Source organism: Somniosus microcephalus, unplaced genomic scaffold (genome assembly GCF_052327205.1).
Source record: "Somniosus microcephalus isolate GS21.2 unplaced genomic scaffold, FLI_Smic_1.0 unresolved_chr1, whole genome shotgun sequence".
In the NCBI taxonomy this organism is placed as follows: Eukaryota; Metazoa; Chordata; class Chondrichthyes; order Squaliformes; family Somniosidae; genus Somniosus; species Somniosus microcephalus.
In genome coordinates this window covers 47,727,387-47,748,431 of record NW_028225179.1, presented here as the reverse complement: position 1 = coordinate 47,748,431, position 21,045 = coordinate 47,727,387, and the positions used below count along the sequence as shown (strand labels likewise).

The 21,045-nt window shown below is 50.3% G+C and overlaps 2 protein-coding genes across 2 annotated transcripts in view; one reads left to right on the top strand and one right to left on the bottom strand.

Annotated features, from left to right (window-relative positions):
- LOC147094908 (uncharacterized) overlaps positions 1–16,920 on the top strand; it is an 84,453-nt gene extending 67,533 nt beyond the window's left edge. The window contains exon 5 of the mRNA XM_085974535.1: positions 16,681–16,920. Within this exon, the coding sequence (XP_085830661.1) occupies position 16,681 (1 nt within the window). The 3' untranslated portion in view covers positions 16,682–16,920. The remainder of the gene's footprint in view (positions 1–16,680) is intronic.
- Positions 6,583–14,869, bottom strand: LOC147094909 (vitamin K epoxide reductase complex subunit 1-like protein 1). Its single transcript, XM_085974532.1, has 3 exons — positions 14,648–14,869; positions 8,875–8,984; positions 6,583–7,008 (listed from the first exon to the last, which is right to left on the bottom strand). Exons 1-3 carry the CDS (start codon positions 14,821–14,823, stop codon positions 6,785–6,787), a joined length of 510 nt encoding a protein of 169 aa, XP_085830658.1. The 5' UTR covers positions 14,824–14,869; the 3' UTR covers positions 6,583–6,784.
- Positions 16,921–21,045: the final 4,125 nt, after the last annotated feature.

The window sequence follows — 21,045 nt, the reverse complement described above, 5'->3', positions numbered from 1 at the left end:
TAGCCTTAAGAAATATATCCAACTCCTTCTTAAATATATTTAATGAATTGGCCTCTACTGCCTTCTGTGGTAGAGAATTCCACAGGTTCACCACTCTCTGGGTGAAGAAATTCCTCCTCACTTCTGTCCTAAATGGCTTACCCCTTATCCTTAGACTGTGACCCCTGGTTCTGGACTCCCCGACCATCGGGAACATCCTTCCTGCATCTAGTCTGTCCAGTCCTGACAGAATTTTATAAGTTTCAATGAGATCCCCTCTCATTCTTCTAAACTCCAGCGAGTATAAGCCCAATCGACCCAATCTCTCCTCATACATCATTCCTGCCATCCCAGGTATCAGCCTGGTGAATCTTCGCTGAATTCCTTCCATGGCAAGAACATTCTTCCTCAGATAAGGTGACCAAAACTGCACACAATACTCAAGGTGTGGTCTCACCAAGGCCCTGTACAACTGCAGCAAGACATCCTTGTTCCTGTACTCAAACCCTCTCACTACAAAGGCCAACATACCATTTGCCTTCTTGACCGCCTGCTGCACCTGCATGCTTACCTTCAGCGACTGGTGCACAAGGACACCCAGGTCTCGTTGCACTTCCCCTTCTCCCAATCTATTGCCATTCAGATAATAATCTGCCTTACTGTTTTTGACACCAAAGTGGATAACCTCGCATGTATCCACGTTCTATTGCATCTGCCATGCTTCTGCCCAATCACCAAACCTGTCCAAATCATCCTGGAGTTTCTTGGCATCCTCCTCACAACACACACGCCCACCCAGCTTTGTGTTGTCTGCAAACTTGGAGATATTACATCTAGTTCCCTTGTCCAGATCATTTATATATATTGTGAATAGCTGGGGTCCAAGGACCGATCCCTGCGGTACCCCACTAGTCACTGCCTGCCACTCGGAAAAAGACCCGTTTATTCCAACTCTTTGCTTTCTGTCTGCCAACCAGTTCTCTATCCAAGTCAATACCTTGCCCCTAATCCCATGTGCCTTAACTTTACACTCTAATCTCTTATGCGGGACCTTTTGAAAGTCCAAATACACCACATCCACTGGTTCTCCCTTATCTATTTTACCAGTTGCATCCTCAAAAAATTCCAGATTAGTCAAGCACGGTTTACCTTTTGTAAATCCATGTTGACTTTGTCCGATCCTGTCACTGTTTTCCAAGTGCTCTGCTATTACATCTTTTATAATGGACTCTAGCATTTTCCCCACTACCGATGTCAGGCTTACCGGTCTGTAATTCCCCGTTTTCTCTCTACCACCCTTTTTGAATAGTGGGGTAACATTAGCTACCCTCCAATCCATGGGTGCTGTTCCAGATTCCATCGAATGTTGGAAGATGACCAGCAATGCATCTACTATTTCTAGGGCCACTTCCTTAAGTACCCTAGTATGTAGATTATCAGGCCCTGGGGATTTATCGGCCTTCAATCCCATCAATTTCCCTAACACCACTTCCCTACAAATACTGATTTCTTTCAGTTCCTCCCTTTCATCAGACCTTATGTTCCCCGACATCTCTGGGAGGTTATTTGTGTCCTCCTTTGTGAAGACAGAACCAAAATATGTATTTAATTGGTCTGCCATTTCTTTGTTCCCCCTTATAAATTCCCCTGATTCTGACTGCAAGGGACCTACGCTTGACTTCACCAATCTTTTTCTCTTCACATATCTATAAAAGCTTTTACAGTCAGTTTTTATGTTCCCTGCAAGCTTACTCTCATATTCTATTTTCCCCTTCTTAATTAATCCCTTTGTCCTCCTTTGTTGAATCCTAAACTGCTCCCAATCCTCAGGTTTACTGCTTTTTCTGGCCAATTTATATGTCCTCTCCGTGGATCTTATGCTATCCCTAATTTCCCTTGTTAGCCACGGTTGAGTCACCTTTTTTGTTTTATTTTTATGCCAAACTGGGATGAACAAATTCTGTAGTTCATCCATGCGGTCTTTGAATGTTTGCCATTGCCTATCCACCGTCAACCCTTTGAGTGACATTCCCCAATCAATCCTACCCAACTCGCGCCTCATACCATCGTAGTTTCCTTTATTTAAATTCAGGACCCTAGTCTCTGAGTCAACTACTTCACTCTCCATCTTAATGAAGAATTCTATCATATTATGATCGCTCCGACCCAAGGGGCCTCGTACAACAAGATTGCTAATTAATCCTTTCTCATTACATAATACCCAGTCTAAGATGGCCTGATCTCTGGTTGGCTCCTCGACATATTGGTCCAGGAAACCGTCCCGTAAACACTCCAGGAATTCCTCCTCCACAGTATTGTTACTAATTTGGTTAGCCCAATCTATATGTAGATTAAAGTCACCCATGATGACTGCTGTGCCCTTATTGCACACTTCTCTAGTTTCCCTTTTAATGCCATCCCCAACCTCCGCATTACTGTTTGGAGGTCTATATACCACTCCCACTAATGTTTTCTGCCCCTTGGTATTTCTCAGTTCTACCCATAGATTCCACATCAGAGCTAATATCCTTCCTTACAATTGTTAATCCCCTCTTTAACCAGCAATGCTACCCCACCCCCCTTTCCTTTTTGCCTATCTTTCCTGAATATTGAATACCCCTGGATGTTGAGTTCCCAACCTTGGCCACCCTGGAGCCATGTTTCCGTAATCCCAATCAAATCATAATCGTTTACCTCTATTTGCGCAGCTAATTCATCCACCTTATTACGAATGCTCCTCGCATTAAGACAAAAAGCCTTCAGGCTTGTTTTTTTAACGCTCTTAGACCTATTAGAATTATTATTTACTGTGGGCATGTTTGATTTAAACCATTGATTTCTCTGACTGCCACTTTTGTTTTTCTCCTTCCTATCTTTTGCTTTTATCCTTGTTTCCCTTTCCTCTGTCTCCCTGCTCAGGTTCCCAACCCCCTGCCATTTTAGTTCAAACCCTCCCCCAGAGCACTAGCAAACACTCCCCCTAGGACGTTGGTCCCGGTCCTGCCCAGGTGCAAACCGTCCAGTTTGTACTGGTCCCACCTCCCCCAGAACCGGTTCCAATGCCCCCGGAATTTGAATCCCTCCCCCTTGCACCATTCCTCTAGCCACGTATTCATCTGAAATATCCTTCTATTTCTACTCTGACTAGCACGTGGCACTGGTAGCAATCCTGAGATTACTACCTTTGAGATCCTATTTTTAAATTTACCACCTAACTCCCTATATTCAGCTTTTAGGACCTCGTCCCGTTTTTTATCTATATCGTTGGTACCTATATGCACCACGACAACTGGCTGTTCACCCTCCCCTTCCAAAATATTCTGCAGCCGCTCCGAGACATCCTTGACCCTTGCACCAGGGAGGCAACATACCATCCTGGAGTCTCGTTTGCGGCCGCAGAAACGCCTATCTATTCCTCTTACAATAGAATCCCCTATTACTATAGATCTACCCCTCTTTTTCCTCCCGTCCTGTGCAGCAGAACCACCCCTGGTGCCAGGAAGTTGGCTGCTGCTGCCTTCCCCTGGTAAGCCATCCCCCTCATCAGTATCCAAAGTGGTATATCTGTTTCAGAGGGTGATGTCCACAGGGGACTCCTGCACTACCTGCCTGCGCCTACTACTCTGTCTGTTGGTCACCCCTTCCCTTTCTGCCTGTGCAACCTTTGCCTGCGGTGTGACCAACTGCTTAAACATGATATCCACGACGTCCTCAGCATTGCAATTGGTCCAGTATGTCTCCAATCGCAGCTCCAGCGCCGCAATGCGGTCTGCCAGTAGCTGCAGCTGGACACACTTCCTGCACACGAGTTCCCATTGGCGGAAGGGTCGAGAACCAGAGGACATAGATTTAAGGTGATTGGCAGAAATTGGCAAAGGCGACATGAGGAAAAACTTTTTTTACGCAGCGAGTGGTTAAGGTCTGGAATTCACTGCCTGAGAGGGTGGTGGAGGCAGATTCAATCACGGCTTTCAAAAGGGAATTGGATAAGTACCTGAAGGAAAAAATTTTGCAGGGCTGCAGGGAATGGGCGGGGGAGTGGGACTATCTGAAGTGCTCTTGCAGAGAGCTGGCACGGGCTCAACGGGCCGAATGGCCTCCTTCCGTGCTGTAACCATTCCAAGATTCTATAAAGGCCAACATCCTATTTGCCTTCCTAATTGCTTGCTGTCCCTGCATGTTAGCTTTCTGTGATTCGTCTACAAGGACACCCAAATCCCTCTGCATACCAACATTTGCTTGTCCCTCACCTCTTTAAAAAAATGTTCTGCTTTTCTATTCTTCCTAACAAAGTGGACAATTTTGCATTTCCCCACAGGGCAGGAAGATTAGGCAATGCTGAAGCATAAATAAAAAAATATATAAAAGGGGTGGTTGCTGGAAGAAAGGGCACAGAATTCAACAGGGTGTTGTCAGCTTTCAACTTCACTTGTTGGCGTGCGTGAATCCAATGGTAAACTGTCTTGCCTTGGCCGCATTACTGCTGTTAAGTGCATGTTTAATTCTTGTCAATATTAATTACCATATGCTTAATAAATCTGTGAATTTCTACCTGCAACGCTGTGAACCGTATTAATTTGACTGACTTTCCCTGTGGCAGACAGCAGGGAAACTCGTCTGTAATTACCGCAATCAAGACTTGTCATCTTTCTTGAAGATGGTCACAATTACGGCGTCTCTGAGATCCCCTGGCATGCTCTCCTCCTTCCAGATAAGAGAAATGAGTTCATGAATTCACGCCAGTAGTGCTTCTTCGCTATGCTTTAGTGTCTCGGCGGGGATTCCATCTGCTCCTGAGGCCTTGTTCTTCTTCAGTTGTCGGATGGCCTTTTCAACCTCATGCCGGGCTGGGGTTGTGCTGAGATGGTGACGGGTAGCATGCTGTGGGATGGAGTTGAGGGCACTCGCGTCGAAGACAGAGTCGCGGTTAAAGAGATCTTCGAAGTGCTCCTTCCAGCTGTGCATGGACCATGTACAGCAGGCACCTCAAAGCACTGGAGAGGTACCACCAACGCTGCCTCCGCAAGATCCTGCAAATCCATTGGCTGGATAGGCGCACCAACGTCAGTGTTCTTGCTCAGGCCAACATCCCCAGCATCGAAGCTATGACCACGCTCGATCAGCTCCGATGAACGGGTCACATTGTCCGCATGCCCGATACGAGACTCCCAAAACAAGCACTCTACTCGGAGCTCCGGCACGGCAAGAGAGCCCCAGGTGGGCAGAGGAAACGTTTCAAGGACACCCTCAAAGCCTCCTTGAAAAAGTGCAACATCCCCACCGACACCTGGGAATCCCTGGCCCAAGACCGCACAAAGTGGAGGAGAAGCATCCGGGAAGGTGCCGAACACCTCAAGTCTCTTCGCTGGGAGCAAGCGGAAGCCAAGCGCAAGCAGCGCAAGTCAACCCAAGCACCCCACCCATCCGCCCCTTCAACCACCGTCTGCCCCTCCGACAGTGCAGCACTCCCTCAGTACTGCCCCTCCGACAGCGCAGCGCTCCCTCAGTACTGATCCTCCAACAGCACAGCGCTCCCTCAGTACTGCCCCTCCGACAGTGCAGCACTCCCTCAGTACTACCCCTCCGACAGTGCGGCGCTCCAATACTGCCCCTCCGACAGTGCGGTGCTCCCTCAGTACTGCCCCTCCGACAGTGCGGCGCTCCCTCAGTACTGCCCCTCCGACAGTGCGGCGCTCCCTCAGTACTGCCCCACCGACAGTGCGGCACTCCCTCAATACTGCCCCTCCGACAGTGCAGCGCTCCCTCAGTACTGCCCCTCCAACAGTGCAGCGTTCCCTCAGTACGGCACTCCCTCAGTACTGAACCTCCGACAGCACAGCGCTCCCTCAGTACTGCCCCTCCGACAGTGCGGCGCTCCCTCAGTACCACCCGACAGTGCGGCGCTCCCTCAGTCCTGCCCCTCCGACAGTGCAGCATTCCCTCAGTACGGTGCTCCCTCAGTACTGAACCTCCGACAGCGTAGCACTCCCTCAGTCCTGCCCCTCCAATAGTGCAGCGCTCCCTCAGTACCACCCCTCCAACAGCGTGGCACTCCCTCAGTACTGCCCCTCCAACAGTGCAGCGCTCCCTCAGTACTGCCCCTCCGACAGTGCGGCGCTCCCTCAGTGCCGCCCCTCCGACAGTGCAGCGTTCCCTCAGTACGGCCCCTCCGACAGTGCAGCGTTCCCTCAGTACGGCGCTCCCTCAGTACTGAACCTCCAACAGAGTAGCGCTCCCTCAGTACTGCCCCTCCAATAGTGCAGCACTCCCTCGGTGCTGGCAACCGGGCAGTGTTGGCCTGGATTATGGAGTGCGAGTCTTTGGAGTGGGCAGGACAATAAAACTCGGGTTGCGCGCGCACGGACTTCCTGTCCGTAAAGCTTACTTCCCGTTGTCAGGATTGTGTGTTTTGCTCGTGTTTCTTGGTCTGTGTTGAGCAACAGTTAAATTTCTACATCAACATTTCCTCCTTGGATTTTGCAATGTCAACCGTCACGGCGCAGTGGCAGCCTCCGGCCAGCTGGTAGCACTGTGGAGTGAGTTTCTCCCCCTTCTCCTGCATGGGGGTGGGGATAGGGTAACAATGAGCATGCTGAAAAGGCCTTTGTATAAATGTATATATATATTAATACTGAGTATACTTGTGTAGTGAAGTTATAATTACAGAACAAGCATTCAGTTTCTGATCATTCGGCACAGACAGACATTTAAAAAAGACAGCCATTATTGTAGGATGTGGAGGAGGGGTTCCCCGCTGGCCCCTCCCCTCCCCCTCGGTCACCCCCGCTGGCCCCTCCCCCCTCGGTCACTCCCGTTTGCTCCTCCCGCTTTGCCAGGCGCTGTTGAGGTGGACGAGCCTCCGGTAGTTGAGGATGAAGAGCAGCAGGTTGAGGGCGTAGGTGGTCACACAGACAAGGCAGAAGTCATGCAGGACGAACACCAGGATGTAGGCCAGGTACAGCGAGCCGGCCAGCGACACTACGGAGGAACTCACGAGGGCGATGGCTGCCATGGCACTCCCGGTCAAACCTGGGTGGGGAAAAGGAGGAGTCAGTAACGTGAATACAGCAGGAGGCAAACGCATGCACAGTGTACAGAGTCGCACACTGACTGGTGTCTCTCAGTCCTTCTCTCTCAGGGAGATATCTGTATACTAACTGGTATCTCCCAGTCCCCTCTCTATCTCAGGGAGATATCTGTACACTGACTGGTGTCTCTCAGTCCCACTCTCTCAGGGAGATATCTGTACACTGACTGATGTCTCTCAGTCCCACTCTCTCAGGGAGATATCTGTACACTGACTGGTGTCTCCCAGTCCCTCTCCCTCAGGGAGATATCTGTACACTGGCTGGTGTACCTCAGTCCCCTCTCCCTCAGGGAGATATCTGTACACTGACTGGTGTCTCTCACTCCCTCTCTCTCAGGGAGATATCTGTACACTGACTGGAGTCTCTCAGTCCTCTCTCTCTCAGGGTGATATCTGTACCTTGACTGCTGTCTCTCAGTCCCTCTCTCACAGGGTGATATCAGTACACTGACTGGTGTCTCTCAGTCCCTCTCCCTAAGGGAGATATCTGTACACTGACTGGTGTCTCTCAGTCCCTCTCTCTCAGGGAGATATCTGTACACTGACAGGTGTCTCTCAGTCCCTCTCCCTCAGGGAGATATCTGTACACTGACTGGTGTCTCTCAGTCCCTCTCTCTCAGGGAGATATCTGTACACTGACTGGTGTCTCTCAGTCCGTCTCCCTGAGGGAGATATCTGTACACTGACTGGTGTCGCTCAGTCCCCCCTCTCTCTCAGGGAGATATCTGTACACTGACTGGTGTCTCTCAGTCCCTCTCTCTCAGGGAGATATCTGTACACTGACTGGTGTCTCTCAGTCCCTCTCCCTCAGGGAGATATCTGTACACTGACTGGTGTCTCTCAGTCCCTTCTCACCCAGGGAGATGTCTGTACACTGACTGGTGTCTCTCAGTCCACTCTCCCTCAGAGAGATATCTGTACACTGACTGGTGTCTCCCAGTCCCCTCCCTCTCAGTGAGATATCTGTACACTGACTGGTGTCTCAGTCCCCTCTCCCTCAGGGAGATATCTGTACACTGACTGGTGTCTCTCAGTCCCTCTCTCTCAGGGAGATATCTGTACACTGACTGGTGTCTCTCAGTCCGTCTCCCTGAGGGAGATATCTGTACACTGACTGGTGTCGCTCAGTCCCCCCTCTCTCAGGGTGATATCTGTACACTGACTGGTGTCTCTCAGTCCCCTCTCTCAGGGAGATATCTGTACACTGACTGGTGTCTCTCAGTCCCTCTCTCTCAGGGAGATATCTGTACACTGACTGGTGTCTCTCAGTCCCCTCTCTCAGGGAGATATCTGTACACTGACTGGTGTCTCTCAGCCCCTCTCTCTCAGGGAGATATCTGTACACTGACTGGTGTCTCTCAGTCCCTCTCTCTCAGGGAGATATCTGTACACTGACTGGTGTCTCTCAGCCCCTCTCCCTCAGGGAGATATCTGTACACTGACTGGTGTCTCTCAGCCCCTCTCTCTCAGGAAGATATCTACACTGACTGGTGTCTATCAGTCCCTCTCTCTCAGGGAGATATCTGTACACTGACTGGTGTCGCTCAGTCCCCCCTCTCTCTCAGGGAGATATCTGTACACTGACTGGTGTCTATCAGTCCCTCTCTCTCAGGGAGATATCTGTACACTGACTGGTGTCTCTCAGTCCCTCTCTCTCGGGGAGATATCTGTACCTTGACTGGTGTCTCTCAGTCCCTCTCTCTCAGGGAGATATCTATACACTGACTGGTGTCTCTCAGTCCCTCTCTCTCTGTGTGAGGCCGCCTCTCTCCCGCCTCCATGCGTAACGTAGAGAAGACGTTCCTTACTTAGCAGCAGCTGCAAGAGGTAGAACAGGAGTCCGTACACGCTGTTGGTTTGGTTCAAGATGCTGTCATGCCCCAGCAGGCCGCCCAGGATCCCAAAACCACGGCCCCACCTGCAACAGAGAGAACCGTCAGCTGAGGAGGAGGATCTATCGGGCAGTACGGCGCTTTGGGACGTCCTGACAAGTGCTGGAGAAATGGGAGTCCCACCACCAGCTTCTCCAGGGTTAACCGGGAGACGGTTCGGAAATGCCATCCGCGCCAGCGATGCCCTCATCCCGAGAACACGTATATATGTCAAAAATTATTAACGTTTCTCTCTCTCTCTCTCGTGCGCACGCACCTGGATCTGATCAGCCTTCACTAGACCAGCTAACCAGTCGGGGCGGCTCATTAACCAGGACCCGTTCTGTGTCGGTCCGCTTGATCTCCCTCCCCTCCCCCGGTGAAACATCTGGCGGCCAGAACATCTGCAGCCTGAATCTCGCACATGACGCCAACCCCTCACCCCACGAGACAGCTCTTCCCTCTCCAGACAACACGTAGGCAGGATTTTAATTTTAAACAAAGCATGACACCCCTCACACCACCCCCTCACCGCTGCCCCCTCCCCCAGCCAATATTTTGTCCGTACTGCGACGGGCAAAATCTAAAAATTGAGAAGAATTTATTTTGTGGTGCAACCGATGTATTCAAAGCAGCCCGGGACTTTAGACTCAACAGATTACCTGAGCAAACAGCACCACTGACCTCTGATCAAGGGGGACAGGGAGCAAGAGACAGCGCGAGAGAGACGGGGAGACAGAGGGGAGGGGGAGACGGAGGGGAGAGAGGGACGGAGCGGGAGGGGGAGGGAGAGGGAGGGAGGGAGAGAGGAGGGTGAGGGAGAGAGGAGGGGGAGGGAGAGAGAGGGGGAGAGAGGGACGGAGAGGGAGGGGGGAGAGGGAGGGAGGGAGGGGGGGAGGGAGAGGGGAGGGGGAGGGAGAGGGGGAGGGAGGGGGGGAGGGAGGGGGGGAGGGAGAGAGGGGAGGGAGGGAGAGAGGGGAGGGAGGGAGAGAGGGGAGGGAGGGAGAGAGGGGGGAGGGAGAGAGGGGGGAGGGAGAGAGGGGGTAGGGAGGGGGGATGGAGGGAGAGAGGGGGAGGGAGAGAGGGGGAGGGAGAGAGGGGGAGGGAGAGGGACAGGAGATGGGTGAGACGGAGGGAGAGGAGGGGGAGACGGAGGGAGAGACGGAGGGAGAGGAGGGGGAGACGGAGGGGGGAGGGGGAGGGGGAGGGGGGGGGAGAGGGGTGGGGAGAGGGAGGAAGAGAGGGGGCGAGTGTGGTTTCTGGCTCGGTGTCCAACCCCCTCTGGGACATTTTTACTACATCACAAGTACTGCGGAAAAAAATCCTTCCTGGTGCCCTTCACAATCCGGACTTTGTGCCCTGCTGTACTCCCAATTATTTCAACTGTCAGCCGTGGCTCAGTGGGTCTCGCTCTCTCCTCTCCGACTCAGGTCATGGGTTCGAGCCCCACATACACTCATAAACCAGGCCAACACCCCTTGTGCCAGTGCTGAGAGAGCGCTGCACTGTCAGAGGGGCAGTACTGAGGGAGCGCTGCACCATCGGAGGGGCAGTACTGAGGGAGCGCTGCACTGTGGGAGGGGCAGTACTGAGGGAGCGCCGCACTGTCGGAGGTGCAGTACTGAGGGAGCGCTGCACTGTGGGAGGGGCAGTACTGAGGGAGCGCCGCACTGTCAGAGGGGCAGTACTGAGGGAGTGCTGCACTGTCGGAGGGCCAGTACTGAGGGAGCACTGCACCATCGGAGGGGCAGTACTGAGGGAGCGCTGCACTGTGGGAGGGGCAGTACTGAGGGAGTGCTGCACTGTCGGAGGTGCAGTACTGAGGGAGCGCCGCATTTCGGAGGGGCAGTACTGTCGTCTTTCGGATGAGACGATAAACCGAGGGCCGCATCTGCCCACTAAGGTGGAGTGCAAAGGATCCCACAGCCCCTATGGGAAGAGGAGCAGGGGGAGTTCTCCCCGGTGTACTGGGGCCAATATTCATCCTTCAACCAACATCATTAAAAAAAACAGATCATTGCATTGCTCTTTGTGGGAGCTTGCTGTGCGCCGATTGGCTGCCCAGTTCCCAAAATTACAATAGTGACTGCACTTCGAAAGTACTTCATTGGCTGTAAAGCGCTTCGGGACGTCCCAAGGTCATTGAAAGTCGTTATATAAATGCAAATTCTATCCTTATTAAGCCCACTTTGATTTTATGTTATGATTCACAGTTACGTAGTAAAACTTACAGCAAGTTTAGGAAGTAGAGGTGGCTGAGGCAGGCGGGGGGGGGGAAATCTATGCAGTCCAGGCTCGTGAGCGGGGAGACGTGAAGTAGCCCCTCCACTGGTGGGAGTGTGGAATTACAGCGTGACACTGCCACAGGCAGTTTCCGTTAGAAATGAGGAGGCAGGAGGCTATAGTGTGACAGAAGCAAGGAAGCCAGGATCTGTAGAAATGTAGACAGAAGGTTTTTGATAAGTTACACAGAGCGCACAATTTAGGGGCACTGGTTAGGGTTGAGGGTTAGTGGTTAGAGTTAGCGGTTAGTTAGCGATTACGTAGAATTTCACAGGACAGAAACGGGCCATTCGGCCCAACAGGTGCACGCCGGAGTTTCTGCTCCACACGAGCCTCCTCGCAGCCCCTCTCCATCTCACCCCATCCACATATCGCTCTATTCCTTTCTCCCTCGTGTTTATCCAGCTTCCCCGTGAATTGCATCGCTGCTATTCGCCTCAACCGCTCCCTGTGGTTCCACGTTCTCACCGCTCTCTGGGTCAAGAAGTTTCAGCTTGACAGTTAGAACAGTAGAAATCACAATCGACATCGCCAATGCTACTGCTCGCAAATGTTCCCGGTAAGTTGCGCAGCGCTCCAGGGGTCTCGCGCAGCCAGAGAGCCGGCATTTAAACTGGAAAAAATGCGCAGGCGCGGACAAATTTGCGGGGAACATTGCTACTCACCGCCCTATATGGCGGTGCCAATCGCGGCTCAGTTGCTAGCACGGTCACCTCTGAGGTTATGGGTTCGATCACCATTCCAGAGACTCATGCACCATTATTCAGGCCGACACTTCCATTTACCTTTAGTGAGGGGAGCGCTGCACTGTCGGAGGGTCAGTACCGAGGGAGCGCTGCACTGTCGGAGGGTCAGTACCGAGGGAGCGCTGCACTGTCGGAGGGTCAGTACTGAGGGAGCGCCGCACTGTCGGAGGGGCAGTACTGAGGGAGCGCCGCACTGTCGGAGGGGCAGTACCGAGGGAGCGCTGCACTGTCGGAGGGGCAGTACTGAGGGAAAGCTGCACTGTCGGAGGGGCAGTACTGAGGGAGCGCTGCACTGTCGGAGGGGCAGTACTGAGGGAGCGCTGCACTGTCGGAGGGTCAGTACCGAGGGAGCGCTGCACTGTCGGAGGGGCAGTACTGAGGGAAAGCTGCACTGTCGGAGGGTCAGTACTGAGGGAGCGCTGCACTGTCGGAGGGGCAGTACTGAGGGAGCGCTGCACTGTCGGAGGGGCAGTACTGAGGGAGTGCGGCACTGTCGGAGGGTCAGTACTGAGGGAGCGCTGCACTGTCGGAGGGGCAGTACTGAGGGAGCGCCGCACTGTCGGAGGGGCAGTAATGAGGGAGCGCTGCACTGTCGGAGGGGCAGTACTGAGGGAGCGCTGCACTGTCGGAGGGGCAGTACTGAGGGAGCGCTGCACTGTCGGAGGGGCAATACTGAGGGAGCGCTGCACTGTCGGAGGGGCAGTACTGAGGGAGCGCTGCACTGTCTTTCAGATGCGATGTTAAACCGAGGCTCTGTCTGCTCTCTCAGGTGGACATAAAAGATCCCATGGCACTATTTAGAAGAAGAGCAGGGGGAGTTCTCCCCGGTGTCCTGCGGCCAATACCTATCCCTCAACCAAAATCTCAAAAACAGATTATCTGGTCATTATCACATTGCTGTGTGTGGGAGCTTGCTGTGTGCAAATTGGCTTCCGCATTTCCTACATTACAACAGTGACTATATTTCAAAAAGTACTTAATTGGCTGTAAAGTTCTTTGCGGACATCCCGAGGTTGCAAAAGACGCTTTATATAAATGCAAGTTCATTCTTGTATGATATATAGATTTGCAAAAGGTTATGTATTAAAAAAAACACTCTGGGATTTATCTTTTTTTAAATTCATTCAAGGGATGTGTGCGTCGCTGGCAACGCCAGCAGTTATTGCCCATCGCCTTGAGAAGGTGGTGGTGAGCCACCTTCTTGAACCGCTGCAGTCCGTGTGGTGAAGGTCCTCCCACAGTGCTGTTAGGGAGGGAGTTCCAGGATTTTGACCCAGCGACGATGAAGGAACGGCCGATATATTTCCAAGTCAGGATGGTGTGCGACTTGGAGGGGAATTTGGAGGTGGTGGTGTTCCCATGCGCCTGCTGCCCTTGTCCTTCTAGGTGGAAGAGGTCGCAGGTTTGAGAGGTGCTGCCGAAGAAGCCTTGGCGAGTTGCTGCAGTGCATCTTGTAGATGGTACACACTGCGGACACGGTACACCAGTGGCGGAGGGAGTGAATGTTTAAGGTGGTGGATGGGGTGCCGATCAAGCGGGCTCTGCTTTACCCTGGGCGGTGTCGAGCTTCTTGAGTGTTGTTGGAGCTGCACTCATCCAGGCAAGTGGAGAGTATTCCATCACACTCCTGACTTGTGCCCTGTAGATGGTGGAAAGTCTTTGGGGAGTCAGGAGGTGAGACACTTGCCGCAGAATACCCAGCCTCTGACCTGCTCTTGCTGCCACAGTATTTATGTGGCTGGTCCAGTTAAGTTTCTGGTCAATGGTGACCCCCAGGATGTTGACGGTGGGGTAAAGGGAATTAAAGGTTACGGGGAGCGGGCAGGAATTTGGACATGAGTCTAGGTTCGGATCGGTCATGGCCCTGTGGGTAGCGGAGCGGGCCCAGGGGCCGTGTAGCCTGATCCTGCTCCTATTTCGTGTGTCTAATTCTGTTAGATTCAGGAGATGGTTCCGTGATAGTGGATTGGCGGTTAGGATCAGATCAGCCATGATCTTATTGAATGGCGGAGCAGGCTCGAGGGGCCGATTGGCCTACTCCTGCTCCTATTTCTTATGTTCTTATGTTAGACTCTCGCTTGTTGGAGATGGTCATTGCCTGGCACTTGTGTGGCGCTATTGTCACTTGGAGCGGTGCTCGTTATGGTTAAAAAAAAAGAGCATTTTTACTTTTTATAGGTATAACTAAACTCCAGGATGTTACTGAATTAACAGTCTGATTTAAATCAAGCAAATGAGTCACTTCTGGCTAATTCACCTGTTGAACTCCCAACCCAGGTGGCCAAGGGGGCGGCACCTGGAGAAAGGCAACGTGGCTTAAGCTCCCTGGAATAGGATGGGGCGTGTGGCACGGTTCCGTCCAATCAGAAGACGGGCCTAGTTGATGGGCAGGCGCGCCGTCCAATCAACGCCCAGCGTTCGGGGAGAGGCGGTTGATGGGCAGGAACGCGGACCAATCAGAGCGCGAAGGCGGGCGTCGCTGGTCAGGAGATCGGCGCCGTCCAATCAGCGTCCGCGGATGCTGGTGGGGCGGGGGAGGCGGTTGACGGGCAGGCGCGACGACCAATCAGCGCCCGCAGATACGGGAGAGGCGGTTGATGGGCAAGCGCGCTGGCCAATCAGCAGCGCCGTCTCCCCTCCAAGCCGAGTTTTAATGGTGGCGGTCTCCCACCGCCGCTTACCGGGAGGTGAAGACTTTGGAGCAGCTGATGGAGTCGCTGAAGTCGCACATGGCCCGGTAGGCCGCGTCCCGCTCCTTCGACGTCTCGACGTGGTAGGCGTAGAGCGACAGCGTGATGCCCAGGCCGCAGGCCAGCCAGCGGGCGGACGTTTCCCACCTCGGTGCCGCTTCCGCCATCTTGCCCAGCGAGGAGTTGAATGGATGAAGCCATCGCCTTGGACTCCATGCGTCAACACCGACGTGCATTCCTATTGGCCCAGGGGCGTGGCACGTCGGGGCAATGGCCCCTGTAGTTTTAACCCCCCTGACATAGCATTACACAGGATTACAGAGCATTGCAGAGGATTATATGGCATTGCAGAGGATTGTATGGCATTACATAACATTGCACAGGATTGTATGGCATAACATTGCATAGGATCGTATGGCATTACATAGCATTGCATAGGATTATATAGCATTGCATAGGATTATATGGCATTACATAACATTACACAGGATTACATAGCATTGCAGAGGATGATATGGCATTACATGGCTTTGCATAGGATTATATGGCATTACATAACATTGCATAGGATTATATAGCATTGCATAGGATTATATGGCATTACATAACATTACACAGGATTACATAGCATTGCAGAGGATGATATGGCATTACATGGCTTTGCATAGGATTATATGGCATTACATAACATTGCATAGGATTAGTTCGAGCAAGACTTCTTCGCTGCACAGGATCTCCAACCAACGCTATACACCAGATACATCGACGACATTTTCTTCCTATGGACCCACAGCGAAGAATCACTGAAAAGACTACACGATAACATCAACAAGTTCCATCCCACCATCAAACTCACCATGGACTACTCCTCAGCATCGGTTTCATTCTTGGACACACGAATCTCCATCAAAGACGGACACCTCAGCACTTCACTCTACCGCAAGCCCACGGACAACCTCACGATGCTCCACTTCTCCAGCTTCCACCCTAACCACGTTAAAGAAGCTATCCCCTATCACAGAAACCCCACAGTGCAGGTAGAGGCCATTTCGGCCCATCGAGCCTGCACCGACACATATCCCACCCGATCCCCGTAACCCCTACACCAACACATATCCCACTCTATCCCCGTAACCCCACGTATTTAATCCCCCTAACACTAAGGGTCAATTTATCATAGCCAATCAACCTAACCCGCACATCTGCGAATACACAGGATCTGCTCAGACGAGGAGGAACGCAATGGACACCTACAGACGCTGAAAGACGCCCTCGTAAGAACGGGATATGATGCTCGACTCGTCGATCGACAGTTCCGACGGGCCACAGTGAAAAATCACATAGACCTCCTCAGAAGACAAACACGGGACACAACCAGCAGAGTACCCTTCGTCATCCAGTACTTCCCCGGAGCGGAGAAACTACGCCATGTTCTTCGCAGCCTTCAACATGTCATCGATGATGACGAATACCTCGCTAAGGCCATCCCCACGCCTCCACTACTCGCCTTCAAACAGCCGCCTAACCTCAAACAGACCATCGTTCGCAGCAAATTACCCAGCTTTCAGGAGAACAGCGACCACGACACCACACAACCCTGCCACGGCAACCTCTGCAAGACATGCCAGATCATCAACACAGGTACCATCATCACACGTGAGGACACCACCCACCAGGTACATGGTACATACTCATGTGACTTGGCCAATGTTGTCTACCTCATACGTTCAGCAGTCAAGGACATTCAGCCTCCGATCTTCGGGTAAGCATTCTCCAAGGCAGCCTTCGAGACACACGACAATGCAAAATCGTAGAGCAGAAACTGATAGCCAAGTTCCGCACCCATGAGGATGGCCTCAACCGGGATCTTGGGTTCATGTCACGCTACATGTAACCCCACCTGACGTAGGGTCATCCAGACTCGAGTCGTCGTTGGCTTGTGTTCTCTCTACACAGATGCAGCTGGACCTGCTGTGATTTCCAGCAAAAAAAAAATGTTTTTTGTCTGTTTTTTTGTTTTTCAGACAGACCCCAGCATCTGCAACATTTGACCCCTTGTGACCCCACCTCATTGTTCTTTGATGTAATGTTTTCCTGACTGACCTGTTTGGACATCATTCACACCTTTGATTGCTGTGATTATCTCTCTGCCAAGGTTATTCTTTGACTATATAAGCTGTGTCTTTATGCATTTCTCCACTTCACCTGACGAAGTAGCAGCGCTCCGAAAGCTTGTGATTTCAAATAAAGCTGTTGGACTATAACCTGGTGTTGTGTGACTTCTTACATTTGTCCACCCCAGTCCAACACCGGCATCTCCACACCAGGATTATATAGCATTGCATAGGATTATATGGTATAATAACATTGCATAGGATTATATAGCATTGTATAGGATTATGGCATTACGTGGCATTGCATAGGATTATATGGCATTACATAGCATTACATAGGATTGTGGAACACCTCCATTCAGTCCGTAAGGATGACCCGAGTTTCCGGTCGCCTGTCATTTTAATTCACCGCTCCATTCCCACTCGGACCTCACCGTCCGCGGCCTCTTGCATTGTTCCACGGAAGCTCAACGTAAGCTCGAGGAACAGCACCTCATCTTCCGATTAGGCACTTTACAGCCTTCCGGACTCAATATCGAGTTTAGCAATTTCAGATCATAACCTCGGCCCCTATTACATTTTTACTTATATTTTTTATCCACCCTTTTGTTTTGTTTTTTCCCTCCCCCCCCCTTTCCTTTTTTTCTCTCTCCCACATGGCAGCTGTCTCCCATTCTGCCAGACCATTTCACACCTAATCTGAGCCGTCTTTTGTCTCCACTAGTCCCATCACCATCTCGTCTGGTTTTGAATACCTCTTAATGTCTCTTCACTTCTTTTGTTCTCTCCCAGCCCTGCCTTTCGATCTATTTCATTTCCTTTCCCGTTTTGAAAAAGGGTTAGACCCGAAACGTCGACTCTAATTTCTCTCCACAGATGTTGCCTGGCCTGCTGAGTTTTTCCGGCATTTTCTGTTGTTATTTCGGATTTCCAGCATCTGCAGTATTTTGCTATCATTACATTGGCATTACGTGGCATTGCATAGAATTATACGGCATTACATGGCATTGCATAGGATTATACAGCATTGCATAGGATTACATGGGATTACACAAGATTACATGGGATTATACGGCATTACAAAGGATTAAACAGCAATACAGAGGATTACATAGGATTACGAAGCATTACATAGGATTACATAGCATTGCATAGGATTACAGAGGATCACAGAGCATTACAGAGGATCACAGAAGATCACAGAGCATTACAGAGGATCACAGAGCATTACAGAGAATCAGAGATGTAAAGGAATAGCCATATTTCAGAAAGATACATCATCCTATGAACAGAATTCTGATTTTATTAAAACATGAAAACTGGGTTTAAAAATCTAAAAGCCTCAACGACACAAGCTGTAAACAGAATACAGGCTTCTGAGATAAGATGAAGTGTTAACACAAGCTGTAAACACCATACAAGCTTTTGAAATGGGAATTGGTTGTTTAACCTGAGACAATGGCCCTATTGAAGCAGCAGGTTGGAGGTTCCTCTATGTCTGAACATTGGAAGAAACACAATAGCAATGCCCAAGTTAAGTGTTAAAAACTAACACTTAGAACAGAAACACAGAACATTAAAAAAAACATGTGCCTTTGAAAAAACAACATCAAGTAAAAGAAATACCTGCCGTAAAATAGTTTTATGTTAAACTTAGAACAAGGAGACAGAAGTCTGCTTACAACCAATTGAAGTAAATAGGAAAAAAATCAAGTACTCGGTTGAAGTGTTTTTGATTTACATATTGTAAAAGGTACAAACAGAAGACTTTGTAAATATTACATTCATAGATGCACCAAGCAATCACATTGTTTATGTGTTGAACTTGGAACACCACGGAGACAGGAGTCTGTAATACAACCAGTTAAGGTGTTCTAAGTGTAAAAAGATACAAACAGGAGACTTTGATAAGAATGGCATCAAATAGATATATCAGTCATAACCATTTTTATAATAAAATTTGAATACCAAAAGGTAGAGACAGGATTCTGCAAGTTAACAGCTGAACTGACAGTAAGATTAGAAAGAAGTTAACAGAAAGAATGACTAGAGATAATTAGCTTACATCAGCAGAAAACTTCAAAGGATATACCACCACAAAAAGGGTATAAAATATGGAATTTTCAGATAGAAAGTCAGAAGTCACTGGAAGGGGCAAGCGATTCTCAACTTCAGAGGCAGGCTCTGTAAGTTTTTAACTCTTTGAGTCTCAGGGATCAAAAGGTACTCTTATTTGATTTTGGTGGATATCCTGGATTAAGAAAGAAGTAGAAATGTAAAAATGTAACAAAGTTAAGATTGAGAATAAGGATCTCTGAGAAAAATGATTGTAAGCTATTTGTATTTTGAACTGTTAATGTTGCGATTGAATCACCAGCTGTTAACTACATGTCAGTTCTTTAATGAATCTATATAGTTTTAGAATTGTCTCACAGAGTATTTCTGTATCAAACTTGCGAACTCAATCTCTGTACACTGGTGAGGAGTTACAGAATTCTGGGGGAGTATTCCGGACCCTCATAATATCCAGAAGGTTACAGCCTAGTTAAACTTATTAATAGTGCTATCTGGAGGATGGTAACATCTTCAAGTCGTTCCTTTCCTTTCGAGAGAGATAGCCTGGACCTTTAGACCCAATTAAGCGTCTTATAGAATTCGGCTATCTCTAGCTTTAGTTGAAGGTGAACGTCTGGGGAATACGCCTGATCCGGTGTAGCCCGAAAAGTGCTAAGACTAGTAATTATCCCTTCAACATTGTCTGGAAATGGTAGCATATTGGTTATGTTACTGGACTAATAATCTGGGGAAATTAGTTCTAATCTCACCACGGCAGCTGAGAAATTTAAATTCAGTTAATTAAATAAATCTAGAATAAAAAGCTAGTATCAGTAATGGTAACCATGAAACTATCGGATTGTCATAAAAACCCATCTGGTTCACTAATGAACTTTAGGAAAGGAAATCTGCCGTCCTTACGTGGTCTGGCCTATACGTGACAGCAATGTGGTTGACTCTTAACTGCCCTCTGAAATGGCCTAGTTGTAGCAAACCACTATGAAAAACAATAATAAGAATAAAACCGGACGGGCCACCCGGCATCAACCTCGGGACCAGCTATGTACACGACAACGGCACACCTAGCCCAGTCAACCCTGCAAAGTCCTCCTCACCAACATCTGGGGACTTGTGCCAAAATTGGGACCGCTGTCCCACAGACTAGTCAAGCAACAGCCTGACATAGTCATACTCACAGAATCATATCTTTCAGCCAATGTCCCAAACTCCTCCATCACCATCCCTGGGTATGTCCTGTCCCACCGGCAGGACAGACCCACCAGGGGTGGTGGCACAGTGGTATACAGTCGGGAAGGAGTGGCCCTGGGAGTCCTCAACATTGACTCTGGACCCCATGAAGTCTCTGGCTTCAGGTCAAGCATGGGCAAGGAAACCTCCTGCTCATTATCACCTACCGCCCTCCCTCAGCTGATGAATCAGTACTCCTCCATGTTGAAGAAGCACTAAGAGTAGCAAGGGCACAGGATGTACTCTGGGTGGGGGACTTCAAAGTCCATCACCAAGAGTGGCTCGGTAGCACCACTACTGGCCAAATCTTGAAGGACATAGCTACCAGTCTGGGCCTGCGACAGGTGGTGAGAGAACCAACATGAGGGACTTGACCTCGTCCTCACCAATCTACCTGTCGCAGATGCATCTGTCAATGACAGTATTAGTAGCAGTGACCACTGCACAGTCATTGCGGAGACGAAGTCCTGTCTTCACACTGAGGACACCCTCCATCATGTTGTGTGGCACTACCACCGTGCTAAATGGGATAGATTCAGAACAGGTCTAGCAGCTCAAAACTGGGCATCCATGAGGCACTGTGGGCCATCAGCAGCAACAGAATTGTATTCCACCACAATCTGTAACCTCATGGCCCGGCATATCCCTCACTCTACCATTACCATCAAGCCAGGGGACCAATCCTGGTTCAATAAGGAGTGTAGAAGAGCATGCCAGGAGCAGCACCAGGCATACCTAAAAATGAGGTGCCAACCTGGGGAAGCTGGAACACAGGACTACATGCATGCTAAAAAACGGAAGCAGCATGCTATAGACAGGGCTAAGCGATCCCACAATCAACGGATCAGATCAAAGCTCTGCAGTGCTGCCACATCCAGTCGTGAATGGTGGTGGACCATTAAACAACTAACGGGAGGAGGAGGTTCCGTGAATATCCCCATCCTCAATGATGGTGAGCGCAAAAGACAAGGC

Coding starts and splice junctions, on each gene's coding strand:
- LOC147094909 (XM_085974532.1), bottom strand. CDS start 14,823: ATGGCGGAAGCGGCACCGAGGTGGGAAACGTCCGCCCGCTGGCTGGCC. Junction 8,985..14,647: donor TCCAAAGTCTTCACCTCCCG/GTAAGCGGCGGT, acceptor TCTCTGTTGCAG/GTGGGGCCGTGGTTTTGGGA. Junction 7,009..8,874: donor CCTCTTGCAGCTGCTGCTAA/GTAAGGAACGTC, acceptor TTCCCCACCCAG/GTTTGACCGGGAGTGCCATG.